Source organism: Zootoca vivipara, chromosome 7 (genome assembly GCF_965207765.1).
Source record: "Zootoca vivipara chromosome 7, rZooViv2.hap1.1, whole genome shotgun sequence".
In the NCBI taxonomy this organism is placed as follows: domain Eukaryota; kingdom Metazoa; phylum Chordata; class Lepidosauria; order Squamata; family Lacertidae; genus Zootoca; species Zootoca vivipara.
The window spans coordinates 23639469-23660793 of record NC_142590.1 but is presented as its reverse complement, the minus strand read 5'-3'; the positions used below and the strand labels follow the sequence as shown (position 1 = coordinate 23660793).

At 41.6% G+C, this 21325-nt stretch overlaps 1 protein-coding gene across 3 annotated transcripts in view; it reads right to left on the bottom strand.

Annotated features, from left to right (window-relative positions):
• Positions 1-21325, bottom strand: part of TGFBR3 (transforming growth factor beta receptor 3) — a 136063-nt gene that overhangs the window by 54556 nt on the left and 60182 nt on the right. For all 3 annotated transcript variants that reach the window (XM_035123643.3, XM_035123646.3, XM_035123645.3), the window contains exon 4: positions 5164-5301. In XM_035123643.3, coding sequence (XP_034979534.2) covers positions 5164-5301 — 138 coding nt within the window. The remainder of the gene's footprint in view (positions 1-5163; positions 5302-21325) is intronic.

The following is a 21325-nucleotide window of genomic DNA, read 5'->3' as shown; positions in this document are numbered from 1 at the left end:
TACCAGACTTTTAGAAGACATCTGAAGGCAGCCCTGTTTAGTGAAGCTTTTAATGTTTAATAGACTAGTGTATTTTAATATTTTGTTGGAAGCCGCCCAGATGGGCGGGGTATAAATAATAAATTGTTGTTGTTGTTGTTGTTGTTAGGAGAGAGACAGAATTTGGAGGTCCCCAAATTCTGGAAAGCCCTCCCCTCCTAGGTGCATCTTGTCGCTGTATACATTTTGATGTCAGGTCAAGGTGCACTTTTTTGCACAACCTTTGGGGATGGAGGAAGTTACATGGTCCCACATGGGGAAGGGTGTGCTATAAAGGCCTTTGAATAAATATCGCTGGCTTTGTGTCAAGAATGTTCAAAATAGTAAACCATTGCACATGCCTTCTGCTGAATATTTAAACCTACGAATGTCTCTGTGGCCATGGACTGTATGAAGTATCTAAGGAAGATTCGTTGTAGTTTCCATAACAAACAGCCGCATTCCAGCAGGAAAGATCTCGAGCCATGAAAGTCAAAGGGCTACCTCCTGAAGCAAAAGTTTCCACCAGCCGAGTAACACCTGCAAAGGCCACCTCTTCGACACTAGAATAAAAAATAAAAAAGCATGGCTTCCTGCCAATACCTTCATGCAGAAACTTGCTTGAAGCCGGGGGGAAAGGAGGGAGAGGAATTAGCAATAGTGCGGCTGGGATTTCCCTTACCCTCTAGGACAGAACAGCAGGTTGGAGATATTTAAAACCTGCAAGGGGGAAAGGAATGGCGTTCTCCCCTATTGCCTTCGAGTATCTCTAGTGTTTAAGGGCTCCGCTAATAAAACCGCTTTGCATCAGATGTTTAATTGTTTTGCTCCTTCTGCAAAGACTTTTCTTTTAACTGAAATGCTAAACGGCAAAGAAATCTGCCACAGCTGGATGAGAAGCCAGAACACTGTCCTCCTCCTATGGGTATGTGAATGCAGTACATTATAGATCCTTAATCTGGCAAAGGGTCAGGTTACGCAGTTAAAGTGGTACATGGGAACAGCAGAGGCTTAGTCGGTTTGGCCATGCATTCCAAGAGTTGTTTTACAGTAGGTCTATTCAGATTAGAGTCACTTAACACACCTACATCCACCTCTGCTCCAAGTGAGATTTGGAAAGTAAGGTGGAATCCACACGCATATTTTTAAAAATGCTGTGAAAGTGCTTTTCTAAAAAACGTATTGAAAAATACATTGAATTTGCCATATCTCACTGCCGCCATCTAGTGTCACATTTGTATACAGTATTGCACTTTACAACACACTTAAAACGTTTTATTTGCAGCTGTATAGCCAAGGCCAAAGAAGGAAGCTCAAGGAAGAAATAAGGCTCTGAAAGATGTTCCATGGAGGCATATAAACCCTGTGATCCAAATCCTACTTTCAAGCAGGATCCCATTTACAGGGATCAGGTGATTCCATGCTCAAATATGAATGATATTTCCCAGTTTCAAGTGATAGTTTCTACAGGAATGGAGTAGGAGGTGAATAGGCAACATGCAACAAGGTGTTTTGTCATGGAACAGTGTTCTGTCATGTGACCTACGGTAGTACAATCCTATGTATTTCTACACAGAAATAAGTCCCCCTGGGTTCCTATAAGGCTAAGGCTGAAATCCTATGCGCCCCAATTTGGATTGTGTGTGTGTGTGTGTGTGTTTCATTTCCAGCACTGCTTGAATGAACAAGTCACTAAAGACCTCAAACAATCTACCCTTCACAGTGATTTACTCCTGCTATTAAATTAATCCCCCTAGTAGAGGAGAACATAACTCACTTCCTAACAAGATGTGAGGGGCTGCGGAGGGGAAGAAACCAACCTAAAGTACATACCAGTTTTTTTCCAATGCAAAACAGGTTTTAAAAATCCTCCAAAATCATTATGAATTTGTTCCCTCATGAATCACATTAAAAAGTACAGTTGTCGACAGGCTGTAGTTCTAGTCAGTCCTCTTCAACATTGTCTATTCACAGAGGACGCACAAAAGGGATAATGAGCGCCCGAGAAAGATTTTACGAGCACGGGTGATAAAAATACAAATAAAATATGTATAAGAACTGACGTTGCTGAAAAATCAAAGATACAATTTGCAATATCACTAACGGAGGAATTACATATAGTTCGGTGATTCTTTCCCCCCTCAGAACTCTTTTCTTCTTTTTTGCTTTGAAAAAATGCAGCAGCTGAAGTTACAATTTGAAGGGGGACTCTGGCCAAAGAGTGGAGTGAGGAGGGGGCTTCTTAACCCTTTCTTATCGGCCCATTTCCTCACCCCCTCACCCCCGCTTTATCGCTTTAAAATATCTTTTCCATAACATACAAAAACATACGAGGATTAGTTCTCACAGAAGGTGGTACACCTGAAGCATGTTACGCAGGGGATATCATGCCATTTAATGTTTTGAGAACACAAGGAGATCCCAGCTGGGCCAGGCCAAAGGTCCACATCTAGTACATGACTCTGTCTGCCCAGTGTCCAACCAGATGCTTATGGGAAGCCCACAAGGTGGACCTGAGCACAAGAGCACTCTCCCCACTGGAGATTCCCAGTAACATGCATTCAGAGGCATGCTGCCTCCAGCAGTGGATAGAACATAGCCTTATATTCTCTTTGAGCAGGACCAAACAAGGCTCCCTAAATTCCTGCACTCAGAAAACCATTGAGGGAGGGAAAAGGCTAGCCTAGAGCCATTTTTCTTGTCATCTATGTTACGGTTGCCATCTGGATACAAAAATTGTTGAGCTTTTTGTTTGCAAAATCTCCAAAAATAAAATGAAGTTTTTGAGCTTCTTCTTCTTCTTATTCTTCTTTTAAGGAAATTCGCCCCCAAACCCCAACACTTCTGGGTTGCCATACACCCGGGTTTCCCTGGACTCCATTTCCAACAGACGAATCTTGGATATGTCCAAGAGATTCTGGATGTATGACAGCCCTAATCTATGTGGAAGGTTTTTGGTTTTTTAGTGTGGATGATCACATGGCTATGTGAGCCCCACCTGCAGTTTGGAACAATGCCATCCAGAAACAGGTTTGACCATCTCATTGAAAACCAGGCCACAAAGAACTGGCTACCTTACATATGCATGTGAAGGGCTTCGAACTCTGTATCATTTAATTGCTATTAACCACGATAACCAAAAATGGAACTTCCACGTTCAAAGCTTATTTCTCTGATTGTTTGATGCTAGAGACAAAATACAGGAGAAGCTAGCATCATTGTGCCCTACCTGAGAGGTTCCTGAGAGGTACTGTTATGTGGCAACTTAACTGAAAGTTTTTAATTTGGCTGCCAGTTGCTCCAGAATGCCTTCCTTTTGATCCTTAAAGTATAGGTCCTCTTATTTCATCATCTTTTTATTAGTAGAAGCTTCATCTCTAAATATTGAGTTTTTGATGGAAAATAACCTCTTCACATTTTTTAATGAAAAAGCAATGTCCTTTTACATTAGCAAGAGAAGCCAGAAAGTCTATGAATCATCCAGCTAAATTCTTCCATAGAGACAGACACAATAATTCTGACATTAGTACATCATGCAAGACACACATATTTCTCTTTATAAACAATGGACTTTTTTTCAAAATTAAAAAAATAAAACAAACTGGGAACGTGCAAGGATTCAAAATACTATGTTTTCCAGGATGTAGTGGCATGGAAAGTCTGGCAATCAAGCAAAAAAATATTCAGTACAAGGGTCAGAGTAAGCTTGAATAATTCTGCATCCTAGACATTGGAGGAACTGTGAGGGCAGCACAATCCAGCCTGAGGGTAGACATTTCTGAACACTCTGGCTAGTAAGGAGAAATTTTCAATGTGTTTAAGAACTGGCCACACATATTATTCACACATGCATTTTGCAAACTGACACAGAAGTGTGTAGTAAACTGAACTTAATATTGGGAAAAGGGAAAGATGTGAGAAACAAAAACTTACAATAGTTCACCTCTGAATCCAATGGCCGTCTCAGGGTCAAGATACACAGGGAACTAAACGGATCTTTGAATCCTGTAGTATAGCACCAGGAGGACTGAGCAATGTGATTCCCCCTGCCCCTCCAATATTTGGACTGGGTCTCAGGCTCAGCTCACAAGACAGCTTCACAACTCTTCTTCCAGATTAGCTACTCTGAACCAGAGTTTTCTGTCCCACATGCTCATAGCAGGAATAGTGTAATACTATGCTATAAACTGCATTCCAATGAGTTTAGTACATGTGGTAATAACATTTGTTCTCATTAATACATTCTGGATTGTCCGCTGGGTTCCAGATGCAATTTGAGAAAACTCACTCTCTCTCTCATTCCAATTCAGGATGAATATCACTTGCCCTATTTAATGTTGTGGGCTGTGCCTTATAAAGCAGGACTGGACCCCATGCAATTGTTCTACAACCAGCAACAGTAATGTTTGTTTCTGAAATTAGGATGTTAAATAGTGAAGCTTTAAGGACACATCATGAGACATGATATCATAGCCTAAAAATGCAATCCAAACAACCAGTCTGCTCAGCTTTACAAACAGCAAATTTGAATGTCCTGGCAAACTGTGAAGGAGTGATTTTCAAAACAGTAGGTAATAGCTGGATCTTTCTCCAGGAGCAACATGCCAGTATTTGAGAAGCACATACATGACTTCATCCTGGGCCTAGTTTTTTTGTACCTTTAACAAAACCTCAAATTATAATAAAAAAGACTTTCCACTCTGCATCAAGAGGCTCGTCCCAAAGTGATTAGAGATTTGGTTGCAGACCACACAGAAAGCAAGTTGTTTGTTAGTTAACATTTTCTTCCATGCTCTTGCCTTTGGCATTGCTCCTATCATGCCTTCCAGGGCTGATGATCTGTCACAAGGCCACACAGCCTCTCAGAATAGGAAGCCCACTAGAGTCGATGATCACACATTAAGGGCAATGCCATAAACCCCATTTTAAACAAAAAATTCAAATAAATAACTGGAGAGAACTCAAATTGCTTCCACAAGCCAACTAACTGCTCCCAAGAGCCTTTGCTCTGAAACCTGATTACTAGTTAACATTTCTTTCTATCGGCATGACTTTCCCTTGCCCTTCTTCGAAAGGAATACCAACTAACTGAGTAGGGTCCATTATGAAGTGGCTACAAAGCTTCATGAAGCTCCCAATACTTACAGTGAAAAACCTCGAAATCTCTGGGGCAAGTCTTTCTGTTTTCACCTTCCATACCAAGGGAACAGGAGAGTTCAGTATAAATGCCAATGGCCTCTGGTGAATATGAATTGAAGAAATCGGATTCAAATGTAAGGTGACCTGTAAAAAACACAAATACACACCAACCAATTAAAATGTGGCCATTATTTGAGAAATATTCCAAAGATAATTAATATTTAGGATTTATATAGCGCCTCTTTAATATTTCAAGTGCTTTGTGTACATTTTCTCAGTAATCCTTATACACAGACAAGTTGATAAGATGATGATGATGATGATGATGATGATGATGATGATGATGATGATTTCTTATGTTACAGATGGGACTGAGGAAAAGGAATGTGCTTAAGCCCGCCTACTCAGTTCATGACTGATGTGAAATTTGAAATAGTAACATCCTAGGCACTGCCAGGGCTGGGGTGAGGGGTTAGCAATACTGTACATCTGCAGAGCCATCTCAAGAAATTTTGCTATGTGTGCAGAGCAAAAATAAATAAATCATGCACACAAACTCAAAGTAGGCCTCAACTAATGAGTACACCACTTGTATACTCTTTAAACGTAATGTGCGAACACCCTTACCACTTACAGATGGGGGTAGAGTTGCGGCAGAGGCATGCTTAACGCCACCTACTGAGTTTAGAACCAAGGTGAAATTTGAACCCTAATTTCCAAGTTCACAGTTTTGCGTTCCTGAGTCTAATCCTCATAAATGGCAGGGAAGCTAGGAAACCTGTTTCTGACTGGGAGGACCGAACCCTCAGTAGAGGGCCCATTTTCTCTTCAAACCCAATCTGCACAGCAATTCCAAAGCCACTGACAATTCAATACTACATCCCCTGACCCCACAGATTAAGTGTAGTCACAATGTTGTTATTAGCTGTTCTGCACTGCTGGGAAAAGTTACCATCCTAAAGCCACCAGGAGTTCAATGCTCCACGGAGCTCAGTTGCCATATGGTCCCCATCATTCCTAAAATTGCTGTTAACAGACTTATGGGGGCAGGTTTGGAGATTTTGGACGTATGGCCCCTGACCAGCCCACAGAGGCACAAGCCTCATGAGCCCTTTTGAGGAAAAGGCAGGAGCGATTCTCCGTGGCAAAGTCTGGCGTGTGGGCTGAACAGCCTTTAGGGAAGAAGTCTAGGAGAACTCTAGCAAGCTCGGGATGAGGTCTGCTAATGAAAACAATTCCAGGAAAGAGATGAGATATTTTGGATCTTGCGACAGTGTTCGGGCAAACTTAGAAAGACACCTGCTCAACAGTAAATAATACTTCAGTTTAACCATTATCCTAAAACCTCTTCCTTCATTTTAAGTGGGCAATCACAGTTTCTGGCTTGAACTTATCAATGTTTGGAATACTGGGCATATTTTTCCAAATTCTCTTCCCCCACCCCACAACGTACTAACATATTTCCTTCAAGAGCTGTATAAACAAGATAAAATAACTTCCTTCTCACTTCTCTTAAAAAATCAAACACACACCAGGTGACAGTGGCCATGAAAAAGAGGAAAACTGAGCAACCTGAAGGTACAGGAAGTGTCTGAGATTCCACTGGGAATGACATTTGGGATGAAATGTTATAGCACCAGTTAGAGCAGAGGTAGCCAATATGGTGCATTCCAGATGTTTGAGACTCCAACTATCAGCCCCAGACAGCAAGAGAAATGGTCAGGGACGATGGGAGTTGTAGTCCATTTGGAGGGAAGCACATTAGCTAGTCTTGGTTTAATGCTATGTGAACAAGCCTAGCCCCCTTATCTCTGCCACCCAGTGTTGTGGCAAAGTCATGGCGGCACAGGCACTCTTCAGGGCTATCTTCCCACACTGCTGCCTTCTGGGGAAGGACACTGAGAAAGAAGATGGCCTCAAGTCTGGGACTGCCAGCATTGCCACTGCTAATGTACTGGCAAATCAATTCAAAAAGGCAGGCGGGGGAAGAAGCCGAAGACTTCCCTGTCTTAGGCGGCAGTAGCTGACATAGGCTAGCTATCATGCAATCCATCGCCTGTATTCTGAAGATGCACCGATCAGGAAAACATCAATAATATGTGCTTACAAAACAACCAAAACTCACATGCACCATCATTCAAAGGATGATACAAGTAGTTTTGGTTAAGATGGAAATGGAAGCTTCAGAAAACACTTGTTTCCTCTTTTCCACTATAGATATAGCAGTCAAGAAGAAAGAGAGAGGCCTAGTTATGAGAGAATGTTTTAGAGTTCACTGAAAGCATTTTGTAGCTAATACATCCAGCGCATGAAAAATGGGCATATCAAGTGAATAATCTTTCAATATAGGCTTTGCATGCATCTGCAGTTATTAATAATCTCTTTCGAAAGCGTTGCAGACACATACAATATCAAGGAAGTAAAGACAGCTGCAAACTTTCAGTTTCCCCGGAGATACCAGTTTTTATGGAAGGCTGAGGATCACCACAGCAACCAAACTACAAAAACAGACCAGTGGGCTCGTGCCCCATTATTCTGGCAAAGTAATTTGTATTATAGGAACAGTCTGGGGCACAGATATTGAAAAATGATCAAAGAAAAAAGCACTGTTGAAGTATAATTTGGTTTTGCTGACTTTAAGGTCTCAAATCACACGCTTACAAAGACTGTTATGAAAGTTAATGCTCAAGGTTTTGTAATGCTGAACTAACCACTGTAGTGTGAAGGGATCCAGATTAATTTTCAGCACATTTTTTTTCCAAAACAACCATTACAAATTTGTGCTAATAAACCAGGGCAAAAATATATCAAGTTACAGTATCCATATTGAGGCAGCTGTTCAGAAAAGCATTAAGAAAGAAAATGGACTTTCAAGATGAATGCACTTTTTTTTACTTTGTATCTTCAGATCACAAAACTACTACAGCACTATATGTCTTGAAATATAAACATTTTATAAATATAAGTAGCTGTTTGGGTGCAAACAGAAAGCTAATCAAGTGCAATGCTTTCTGGGAAAGTCTCTAAAACTGCCTTTCCCAGCATAGTACCCTCCCTCCAGATGTTTTAAACTACAATTCCCATCAGCCCTAGCAAAAGGTCAGGGATGATGGGAGTTGTGATAAAAATTAATAAATCTGAAGGGCATGTTCATAAAGTCTGCCACACTTCTTCAACACTTTTCAAACCCTGCCTTGTCACACTTTGGCAACAATTTCACCAATGCCACCTCCTTTGTCACAAGTTTGCTACGACACAACTCATAATAAAACATACGTACTGCCAACATATGATTTCTATATTCATAAGCCCCATGCCATTCTCCATGACCCTCTTTTTCCCTTTCAATTTGTAACTTGAGAGTTGGGAGGAAACTGGTTTTCAGGGGCTGGCTTTGGTCCAAGCTTCTCCAACTACTGACTTTTAATTTAGCCATACACTAGATTTTTCAGAATGATTGCTCTTAATAAGTTATTCATTCAGTTCTTCTTTTTATTGTTCTTTGTTCAGTCACACGTTTTTGCCCTCATAACCTGCAAGTGTACTATTTTATACTGGACAGAGCTGCTGAAAGGTGAACAATAAATAAATAAATAAATAAATGGGCAACAACCATAGCATGGTTTTATCTTCTCAAGTGTGAAATATGCAACAACAGTAGTTTATATGGATCTGCTTCACAGGTTCTCTATGCTGCCAACTGATTAAAAAAGAAAAATGATGGCGCATGTAGCCAACCAGACGCTTCAGCTGGGAGCAGAAAGGTTGGCTTTACCTAGAATGGCTAGGTAGGGAGATAGAGATAGAGAGATAGAGATAGAGATAGAGATGAGAGAGAGAGAACAGGAGGCCTCCTGCACCTTTAATAGTTGTGGTCCCTCTTCTTCAACCGATTACTATTTTTCTTTTCCTATAAACCCATAGACTCCCACAAAATCCCAGTTTGGAAACAGCTAGAAGGATGGTTGTGCTCCCCCTAGCTGTTGGAAGACCTTTCCTTCCAAGCAGTTTCAAGAAGCCTAGAAGGGAGACAGGAAAGAAGACAGGCTATGGAGGAAAGGGCTAGCAGCACCTTCCAAATGGCTACATTAGGCCAGGGGCATCAACTGCGAACCCTTACTACCCTAAGTGTTCTGTTTACAGAACTTACATCATTTCCTGAACTCATGTCTGCATTATATAATGTGTCACAAATAATTGTAGTTCCATTCATTTAGATCAGGGTTTCCCAAACTTGGGCCTCCAAGCTGTTTTTGGACTACAACTCCCATCATCCCTAGCTAGCAGAACCAGCGGTTGGGGTGATGGGAACTGTAGTCCAAAAACAGTTGGGGACCCAAGTTTGAGAAACCCTGATTTAGATATAGATGGTAATGGTATATTAACAACATTCCAATACTTATAATCTGTTCTGGGATCGGGTTACATTTTTGTTGCTGTAGAGCTTCAGCTTACGGTTTAAAAATAAAATAAAATAGTAGAATCTGAAACCTCCAGAGTTATGGTAAGTCAATGAATTATCTGTGCACTCTCTTCTAAATCCCATTATTCTCTGATGATTCTTTCAGACACACAAAATACCCCAAAGCCAAACAAAAGGACTAATAAACGTACATGTCCCTGCCCACACTGTTCATCTTTCCAGCACATGCAACCTCCCCCAAACCAGTCACAGAACGGCAAAGTGAACTGCTAACAATACTTTAGCCTTGAAAGCATTATAGAAAAAAGTATCTTTCAGTATAGCAAGAAACACATTGTACCACAATGTGAATGCATTTTTCCATATGTGGAAAGAATAGCATTTGCATTTAACCTTAAACAGATGGATTACTGAAAGAAGAAACCCACATTTTGACAAGTGCCTGTTGGATAGACAAATTGCACTATGGCAAATTGAAGACGCAAAAGATAGGATAGTTATTCCCCCACAATAAAGGAAAAAAGAGATGCATTTCACACAAACATTACTAGCGCCTCACAGAGGCAGGGCTGTAAGAGTCCCTTTCCGAAGGGGTCAGTGCAAAATCAGGGGGGGGGATATGAGAGAGACCAGAGGCAGGTGTGCAATCAAGATCCAAAAGACAGAAATCAGAGAGCTTGTGCCAACACCTGTCAACCTTAAGTTAGTGCCAAGGCCCTAGTGCCTCAGCAGAGCCCAGAATGCATGCCCTGGGCCCCCTTTAAAATATAATTCTCCAGCTTCCCATGCCAAGAAGTGCTGAGACTTAGCTGCCCTTTTAATTTTCCAAACTCAAATCAGCCCTCCATCAGGGACACCATGAAAAATTAAGACGGTCTAAACTACTGAGCCTCTTGGGCTTGCCGATCAGAAGGTCAGCGGTTCGAATCCCCACAATGGAGTGAGCTCCCGTTGCTCGGTCTCAGCTCCTGCCAACCTAGCACCAAAAAGTGCAAGTAGATAAATAGGTACCACTCTGGCAGGAAGGTAAATGGCATTTCCGTATGCTGCTCTGGTTTTGGTGTTCCATTGCACCAGAAGCAGCTAGTCGTGCTGGCCACATGACCCGGAAGCTGTCTGTGGACAAACGGCGGCTCCCTCAGCCTGTAATGCGAGATGAGCGCCACAACCCCAGAGTCGTCTGCGACTGGACTTCACTGTCAGGGTCCTTTACCTTTTTAAGACCTATCTACCTGGCGGTGCTTAGAGCACTGTTGCTGTTACTGCAGATTTCCACTAACAGTGGTGACCATCAGGGGGCACTATGCCAAAGGCCCCCTAAAACCTGGAGGAGGCCTTGCAAGGGAAAGTGGAGGATCCTGCCAGGTTATTACTGGCTCCCCACATCATTTGGTCTGGCAGAGCTGATAAGTTACAGTATTCCACTCTGGCCATGAGATGTGCAGTGCTGTAGGACAGCAAGAATCCATATGCATGAGAACTGTCCCAGTGCAGGGAGTAAGGAGTACGGGCATCAGTCATAATGAATACAAGTTGCTATTTAACACCACTTAGCAATTATTTTTGGATACAACTGCCAACGTGCCCAAAATTATGGGCCAACCTCTGTTTGTGTACAACCCCATCATCTTAAAAGCGGATTCCCTCAACCATTTTAAGTTGCTGAGACACAGCTGGAGCCAAGGTGGATTGCGTTTCCTCTTCTGGGTGCAAGAGGAAAAGGATGTGATGTGTTCATGATGGAGTGGTCTGCAACCATGTGATCCCTTCTGCGTCACACCCATGTCCCAATTTAGCCAGCTATTGAAAAGACTACAAAACTGGTATGAGGAGACATGGCTATATATTCAGCAGGAGGAGGGAAACAATAAAACCTGATCCCCTCAAACTACAGTTTAGCATCCCCAAACATACCTGCATGACTGGAACCCAAAAATTATTATGATCTGATCTAGACTCATATCTTTCGATATCCATATCTAAGAACGTACAATGCCGACATGCTTTGCAGTTAACACTGAAATATGGGGCACTGAAATATGGGGCAATCAAGACAGGTTGGGGGAGGTGCAAAGAAATGAGTCCTGGAGAGCTGACGTTCTAACCATCAGCTGGGATCACCTGCACTAGAGAGCTCTCTTTTGGGGCTGGAGGAAGTAGCTTGGATTCAAAGCCCTATCTCTAGCATTTAATTCTTTTCAGAAGAAGTGGTTTGCATTTAAAGGGCTTTGGATCCAAAGTAATTTCTCTGCAGAGGGGGAAATGCTGCTGTTTTAGGAGCATTCCCCTCTACGCAGAGACTTCAAAGGTGCTTCATTGTAACTTACAGTCAGCTGATTAGGAACCTCTTTGAAGGTGTGCTCCTAGTATCGTGCCCTCGGATTGGCTGTGAGCCACCTCATTTGAATTTTGAGAAGTGCCAGTCCCCTGGCATTATTATGACATCAGGTGACTGAGAGGTGGGTGGATTGGGATTTGGCCCATGGGGGAGATTAGGATCTGGCCTGTCAGCCAGATCTAGTTCCCTCCCCGTGATCTAGAGAGCACCGGCTTGGCAAAGGCTACTCTAGAACAGGGTTTCCCAAACTTCGGTCTCCAGCTGTTTTTGGACTACAGTTCCCATCATCCCTAACCACTGGTCCTGCAAGCTAGGGATGATGGGAGTTGTAGTCCAAAAACAACTGGCAGAACCAAGTTTGGGAAAGCCTTCTCTAGAATATGCATTCAGTTGAGAGAGGGGTGGGATGGCCAGCTCTTTTGGGCATCATAATTCAGAATGAGCTCTAAAATGTACTTGGTATTCTCCCAGTGGTATGTTATGGGAAAGGATTGGCAACTCTGGCCTTTTAGAAGGAGGTGGTTTGCCATTCATGATTGCCATTCTCATTCAGGAAGCCCTAGAAGCATCCAAGAAATGTCTAAGTTCCCAGAATCATTCTTTGGAAACTACTTTCCTAAACAGTTTACATCCCACTTTGCTGCCACATTTTGAGTGAACCATCAATCAAAGTTTGGTTTTTTTTAAGGCTTTTGTTTTAAATTAAAATTTGGAAATGTTTTAGGGATCCTATAAAGTAAGGAAGCTAAAGGAACTCGCAGAAACATAGACCTGCTAAGTCCTAATTTTGCCACATAATGTTGCCTATCTCTTTAGCCCTCAGCTGCTTTCCAATTTCAAGCACCTGCTCTGCAAAAACTACCAGAGATCTGCCAAAGCCAAATTATACAGTATCTTCACACAGCCTTTTACGTTGGGCACACTAATCTGGTCTGGTATAAAAAGCATGCAAAAAGTAATAATGAAAAAGCCGAAGCCAAAGGAAAGCCATATTATTTATTTGGCCCTGTGCATAGTTAAATATGCATACAATTAACATACTTGGCATAATTGCATCTCTTTCCAAACCTAATTATTTTGGAAAACTTCTCTTTGTAACTGAGAGAAAGGAGTGGGGAAACGAGAGAGGAAATGGAGAAAAGGGTAGAATAGGATGCTGAGCAGAAACAGAGGAAAAGTGAGGAGGCAGAAATAAGTACCATAACATGAGGATAAAGAGTAAAAATTGTGCTTTTATCTGCTCTGAGCACTAGGACTGCTAGCCTGGCCTTCAGCAGCCCTTGCCTACATTTTTATTTGCTTTTGACTGCAACACTGAGAATAAGAAATTAGTTTTTTAAAAATCCAGACATCTTAGTTCCCTGACATTCCAATTCCTCAGCAGATACTATGCTTGCAGTTTTACAGAAAACACACAGTCCTGCAGCAGTTCTAGCCAGTGCTATTTAGCAGCTTTGGGCTAATGGTTACCAGCTTTTTAGTATAACCTGAGCAAATCTAGAAGCATGCATAGTAAGTAAGCCTTAGTCCAGCTTCATCCAGCTGCCGTTTTTAAACCGAATGAACTCTACATATATATATGAGGCCAGGAGTTGAAGCTGAGACTACGAAATCCATTGCTTCTGAGCCTTAATACAGATATGGATTTGGAAAAGCAAAACAAGATCTCCTGCAAAATCTTTTGGTTTACAAAATGAGCATATAAAACCCTTAACCATCTGTGTGTCTCGGCTCAACACAGCGCACAGAGGTCAAGAGGATTTTTGCACAATCAAAAGTATCCATGGGAGTCAGGGGCTGCCTCTTACACATTTTTTTTAAAGAACCCATTAGCTTCTTTTAATTCTATTTAAAGTCACAAGGCCAGCTTTTGCCAACTACCCCACAGAGATCAAGAGACTATTCTCTCAAAAGCTACAGCATGAGACCTGGCCATCTCAATTATTATTTTTTGCAAAACTTTTTTTTACCACAAAACAGCCCTAGCAGTGGACATTCCAGAACAGAAATGTGGGGGTAAGTTATTTAAATAAAGAAGACTTCACCCTGAAAAATTTACTGCACCCTCTCTCAAATAATTGGCAATTAAACAAACAAAGATGATAGTCACATGAAATCACACTAGGCATCCATGACAAGGAAGATGTACGTAGATATTTCCAGGTGCTATTAGATTTAGGTTGCAGCCCTATGCACACTTACTTGGGGGTAAGCCTCATTGAACACAATGGGACTTCCTTCCTATGTATAGGTTTGATCCTATGTGCATTTCTGCAGAACTGTAGTAGTACCTCCTAAGACAGGGGTGGGAAACCTATTCCTCTCTAGATATTGAGGGACTACAACTTGCATCAGGCCCAGCCAGCATGGCCAATGGTGAGGAATGATGGGAGTTCTAGTTCAGCAGCACCCGGAGGATTGCAGGTTCCCCGTTCCCAAAATATCAGGTCATTAAAAATAGTACCGGCCGCAGAATGACACCATTAATAGGAATTATGAGAGTTCAGAAGCTTTCAACATGCTATACCCAGTGACTGTGTGCCAGAACTTGCAAGGTACCTGGTGCTTTCTGAACATAAAAAGTTGATACATCTGGAGCTTCTAGACCTGGCAGTCATGTTGTTTATGTGGGGGAAAGGATCTCTCTTTAAGCTGTCTTACAGTTAGATTTGTTGCGACAGAAATACAGGATTCTTTACTCGGAAAACAGAAGCATCTCTGTGAACAGGTATGTTTTTAGAGACAAAAATTCAGACAGTGCTGCCCATTAAGAAATTGTGTAAACACGGCAAGGGAGTTTGTTCCATTTGCTAGTGCAGATTCCAGTGGTGGCAAAGGGGATGTTATCGTTCTGATAAAGCCAGCTTTCCAATGGCATGTCCGAGCCAATCTTGCTTTCCATCCTCTTCATGCCATGTACGTTACAAGCTAGACACGTAACGAAGTGGGGATAGACACTTACAGGGCCTGCAATGAGAAGTGACTGTCCAGGAAATAGATCCTGGGATCACAACGGATAGCTCGAAGACAATGTTGACCCAGTGAGCAGCAGCGGTGTAAAGGGTGTGTTTCATGTTAGGCGTAATTAGGAAAGGAAAGCAAAACTGCCAATATCACACCACTGCTTTACAAATCTATGATGTGTGATCATACTTGAGTTCAGTTTTGGGCACAACTCAGAAAGGAGATTGTAGAGCTGGAGAAGATCCAGAGAAACTGGCAACCAAACTGATCAAGGAACTGGGTCAACTACTTTAAGAGGAAGGTTATAACATTGGGGGCTTTTATAATTTAGAGAAAAGGGATGAATGCGGGGAGAATGACTGGGGTGTATAAAAGTATGCACAGAAAGTGGACAGAGAGAAGTTTTTCTCCCTCTCTCATAATACTAGAACTTGGAGCAACCCAATGAAGTTAAATGTTGGAAGAGGCAGGTCACAAGACAGAAAGTAACTTTTTTCACACAGTACAAACTACTGTATGCAATTCACTAAAATTCATGGCTGGTGAAATTCATGGCTGCCAACCTGAATGGCTTGAAAAGGGATTTAGACATGAAGGATAAGCCTCCAGTGTTAAATAAAGGCAGTATGTCTCTGAATACCCATTGCTGGGGAGTACAAGTGGAAATAGTACTGTTGAGCCCCTTTCCTGGTTAACCACTGTGAGAACAGGGTGCTAGACTAGAAAGGCATTTGCTCTGATCCGGCTCAGCTCTTCCTATATTCAATCGGACTTATTTTCAGGGAAGTACGTGTAGCTTTGCAATCTCATTCCATTACAAAGTGTAAAATGCTGAATAATTTAAAGGTTACTTTAACTAATACCCCTTGACAGGCCACTTAATAAAAAGCAATTTTTGTCTTGGGTTAATTGCAAAATAGCGTTTTTAAGTGACAGTCCCATGGAAGAATATCTGCATTTATGAAACACCGAAGGTCAGTATAGTCAACAGATTATGCATTTCTCCAGCTGTGTATGAAAGAGGTAGATCGTTTTACAGGTGTGTGTTTCAGAAAAAGAAAAACCTCAGTCAAATGCAGGAAATGTCCAATTTAAAATGAAACACTATGCTGTTAAAACAAAGCACGCACGCACATGCACACACACACACACACACTTAGAGCCAGTATGAAAAAGAAGTATATGAGTCATAGGGGACTTGAAAACATTGGAGCTTTAAGAGACTGGGGCTTAGTAATTGCGTCTATATTTAAGTATTACAGAATGGAAAAAAATGTGGTGTGTATGTTAGAGTAAAAGCCTTGTGCTGCATTGCAGCATTTCTACTGATTCTCTCTCTTTCACTTTGGGCTTATCCACACTACTGTTTGCCCCACAGCTTTCTTCTGGGATAACCTGTGGTTTAGCACTGGATTGGAGCAAACAGCAATCAGGTTTTCAGCAGATTGCTGTTTGTTCCGATTTATCACTAAAGAGTAAGTTTTCCCTGGGGAAAATAGCAAAACCGCTTGGACCAGTGCCTAGAAAGTACGGGACAAGTGGAAAACTGCTCAGACAAGTGGAAGTGTGGATGAGCCCTTTATTGTGTAACTCAAGCTTGGGTTATTTGGAGCTATAATTTAAAGCATTTCTAGTTGCTCTATGTAACAGCAAACCAGGGTGTGCCGCTATTGGCACTTGCAAGTGTGAGACTGCAGTTGGCATACAGCTTCTGCATGCCACTCCCCCTTCCAACACATGCAAAGGCTGGAGATAATCAGAAGTTTCCGATTCTGGTTGACAGTCTGCACATCCAAATACAGCAAATATGGTTTCATCTAATCAAGAGTTTGCCTGCAAACAAGCATCCCAATCCATAACCATGGTTTGGAATGCTGTTTTGCGAGCAAACTTTGGTTTAAGCGGTGGCATACCGTAGTTGCCAGTGAGTAGAAGCTTCTGGTTTCTTCCCCCTTGCACACAAAGGAAGGAGAGAAGAGAGCACACTGTTTGAAAAGTCAGCAACTGCTTGTAACCATGTTTTGCTTGTGCTCAAACACTTTCCTTTCTCCTTTAGGAGGAGATTATAGGCTTCCATTCTTAGTTTGTTTAAGTAGCAGTTTTTGGTTTTTATTCTGGATTGATATATTGGCTTGCTAACTAACTGGGTTTTGTACAAACCACAGTTTCCCTAGTTTGGCCAAGTGGGAAATAGGAATGGAAGCTTTAAATATTCACCCTTTGTGTCCAAGCTTCACATGGGCAGCAAGAAACCATGGTTTGTTGTTTCAGTCTGAATTAGGCCAAAGTGTTATTTCACAGTACCCTATCATGACTAGACCTCTAATTAACTATTAGTAAATGGATTATGGAAGTGTCTAACATCACTGTGCTTCTCCCGGTTTCACTATATTCTTGTGCATCTTTCAGGTTCAACTTATCTCCTACTTTTGACCAGATCTTAATGATAGTTCCAAGCTTTATGAAGCAAATCAGTATATGCAGTGATCCCATACTCCTCTCCAGCATTTTCCTTAAAATATACATGATTCTTCCCAGTCAGGGAATGTGTTTTGCAAACAAAATATACATGATTCTTATGCAATTTCTACTGCAGATTTTGAGAGAAAATGAGAGAGAGAGAGAGAGAGAGAGAGAGAGAGAGAGAGAGAGAGAGAGAGAGGAACCCAGCTGGGGTTCACTCTGCATGAAAATAATTGGTTATTATCTCTTTTTGAGTAAACTATGATTAGCTCCATGTTTCTGTTGGACATGAAGCGCTAAACAAATAGTCTTTTGGCCCTCATACAACTTCCTCTGAAAATTCTGGTTGGTAAATATGAAAGAGTTTTCAAATTCAATGACCAGTAATTTTCTGAACAGTCTTAGAAAACAACCCAGAAGAGACTTCAGTCCAGAGTAAATAAGATGCAGATGCCACATTAAACAAGACATAATTTTCTGTGTAGGCAGGAATACTGCAACTAACTCAATGGATAAAAGGGGCTATAGATGGTTGTTTCCTCAATATATAGATGTTGCCAAAAACACTGTGAACTACTCAAGGCAATTAACTGTCTGACATCATTAACTGAATCACAGGACTAGCTGTTGCTGTCCTGATAACAGCAAAAAACCTAGCTGCAATTCTGAATGAGATCAGACAATATTTCCTAATTATTGCAGGAGTGAAATAAGCTGTAACACTTAAAATTAGCTGGATACATTTATAATGACGAGTGCCACAGGATAGGTTTCAACATGCTGCTTCAACTACGATGTTTAGATATTGGAAATGAGTTTTGCCTCCTGGAATTTGGGTTTATTCTTCTTTCTTTTCACTGTTATAACTGATGTGTAGGATGGCAGTGATTCCATAGTTTCATTGTTATCCTGGATCTCCCCATCACAACATATCATGAATGCAAATCTCTATCAAAAAAGCGTATTTTCATAGTTTTGCAAATCAATTCCTACCTCAAAAGAGGAAAATATGTATGTTTTTATTCTGTTTTTCTTTGTATATCTTCCTAGAAGCTCTACCCTTTTTCTTATTTTTCCATCTTTAGAAGCTAACCTTCTTTAGAGGAATCTTTAGAAGCGTTCCTATCATTTAGAAGCATTGGGAAATCATATTCACACTTCAAAGATTGCCTGTGTCATTCAACAATATAAAGCTGAAATATTGAGCTAAGGACAACAACACAGCGGCAGAGCAGACTTTGCATGCAAAAGGTCCCCAGGTCATAGAATCTTAGAACTGTAGAGTTGGAAGGGACCCCAAGGGTCATCTATTCCAACCCCCTGCAATGCAGGAATCCCGGCTAAAGCATCCATGACAGGTGGCCATCCAACCTCTGTTCAAAAACCTCCAAGGAAGGAGAGTCCACATGGCAATCTCACTGGTCGGTAGTTACCCGGATCTTCCTCCCCCTCCCCTTGAAGATGTCCCCATCTTCAAGGGGGGAGGGGAGGAAGACCCAGGTAACTACCGACCAGTTTGCCCACCTCCAGTCTGTAGGGACCTCATCTGTTCTCCAATAATTCTCCAAGATAATTCTGCAAGCTCCTTTAGTACCCTTGGATGCAGCTCATCAGACCCTGGAGATTTGTAGCTGGGTGTTCCCATACTACCTCTTTTCCTATCTTGGGCTGCAGCTCCCTCCTGACATCATTTATTCTGTTGTCACCAGGTTGGGTATCACTTTCCTTTTGGGTGAAGACAGGGGCAAGGTAGGTGTTGAGTAGTTCCGCCTTTGTCACCCAAGAGCATTTCTTCTTCTTCCCCATGCAGAGGACCTACCACTTGTTTGTTCTTCCTCTTACTTCGGACATAGCCAAATAAACCTTTTATTATTATTTTTAACCCCTCTTGCAAGCCTGAGCTGATTCTGAGCTTTAGCCAGGCTGACTTTCCCCCTGCAACTGTTGGCTACTCGTATATACTCCTTTGTGATTTCCCCTTTCTTCCATTTCTTACACATGCCCTTCTTAACTCTCAGCTCACCTTCAAGCTCCTTATGCAGCCACACCGGTTTCTTTAGATGCCTCCTACTTTTCTTTCTTGTTGGTATTGTCTGCATTTGGGCCTTCAATATTTCTCCTGTTAGAAACTCCCATTCTTCTTGGGACTCCCTTCTCACTGAGTATTTCTGACCACGGGACCACACCCAGTAGTTCCTTCAGCTTTTTGAAATTGGTCAATCCCTAACTTCTCTAATTAAAATGATCTCAGGAAACCTGCTAGGAAAGGCCCTTGTCTGGCTAGCTGCCATTAGCCAAAAGGAGACAATAGTGTGCAAAATGAACCAAAGGTCCAACAGTATTACCTATCTTCTCAAGTTCATATATGCAATATACGGTATGGATTTTAGATGGTAGAAAATTTGCCTGTATAGGAGTTTCTGAAATAAGCATCTGCTACCTGCTTCACCAGAAATATCAAGGATCAATTCTATTGTTGGCTTTTTACATCCTGTTTGAAGGTGTACATTAAGCATTCTCATGCTGAGGATGATCACAATTCTAGGTAATTCAGCTGCCAACGTTTGAACAGTTTCCATATGTATAAGCACATAATTTACTTTAAGACTGCCCATAAGAGATTAATATTTTTGTTATACTTTTCTTATTTTGATAATAAGCTGTTTGCTTGAAGCTCCAGGCAGTTTAATTTGCTTTTTACTGATTCACGTTTTCTGTCTGTAATTAAGGAAGATTTATAAACACATCCTTATGAAAAGAACGAAGAAACCTTTAAATCTTTAAGCTTCTCAGTGGTAAATTTTATTTATGCTCCTGGATGTCAATCTCCACAGTATCACACTGCTTTCCCAAGCATTAAGTAGCTACTGAAAAGTTAAGCGTTATTAAAAATTCCTTACACCTGCCGAGAAAAGGAGGTCAGTAAATCTGAGACTTTAGGCCAGTGGATTGAATCAATACATTCCCGGGCAACATTTCGAACGTGTAAGAGGATTAACTGTTCAAGATTTTTTAAGAAGGCCCACAAACTAGGCATAATGTAAACTATCAATATTCTTCCTACAGAAATAGTGAAGGACTTACTATTGTGAGGCCCAATTCCAGTCAAGTTGGGTGGGTAAGGGAAAGTGAGGTAGAGAGAAACTAAGACACAGAGAAGAAAGCCAGAAACGGTACTTGTGGCCACCAGTAAAAGTGGGGTCCCCAAATTGATAAGACCAGTGGGCAGGCTAGATCTTGAAACCTCTATATAGCAGGGATGAGGAAGCACCTAGATGTTGTTGGACTATAACACCTAGTCATTGTCTATCTCGAGAGGCAGAGGCATTATGCCTCTGAGCACTAGTTGCTGGAAACAACAGGTGGGAAGAGTGCTGTTGTACCCAAGTACTGCTTGTGAGCGTCTCATGGGCATCTTGGAATCACCTGTTTTGGACTGGGACATTTATAGTACAGTATATTCTCCCTCCACAGCTCAGTTCCCTGTTCATGAGAATCCCAGAAGACGCTCCATTTCCCCTTCAGCCAAAATCCACTCAACAACTACAACCTATTAAGGTATTAAGTTATATCTAACCATTCGGAGAATGGGCAATCAGAGGGGGGTATACCAAAGTTGGGACTGCTGAAAGCAATACAGGCAGCAAAGTGATGGTGGAAAACACATCCTTAACTTAGCTTTCCCCCACAGATGCAAGAGAAGGGGTGCCTCTAAAACCAACAGAGGCACTACTATATGGGTTCCTATACAGGGAGAAGTGCCTTAATTCTACCTATTCGCATCCCTGAGATCTCAACAGTCTTTTTAAAAAATACATATACTGTACAGTGGTACCTCATTTCAAACGTAATCCATTCCGGAAGATCGTTCGAGTTCCAAAACATTCGAAAACCAAAAAATCAAAATTGAAGCCTTAAAATGGAAATCTCAATATGGAAGCTGCATTTCCAGTTCAACTTCCAAGGCACATTTGAAAACA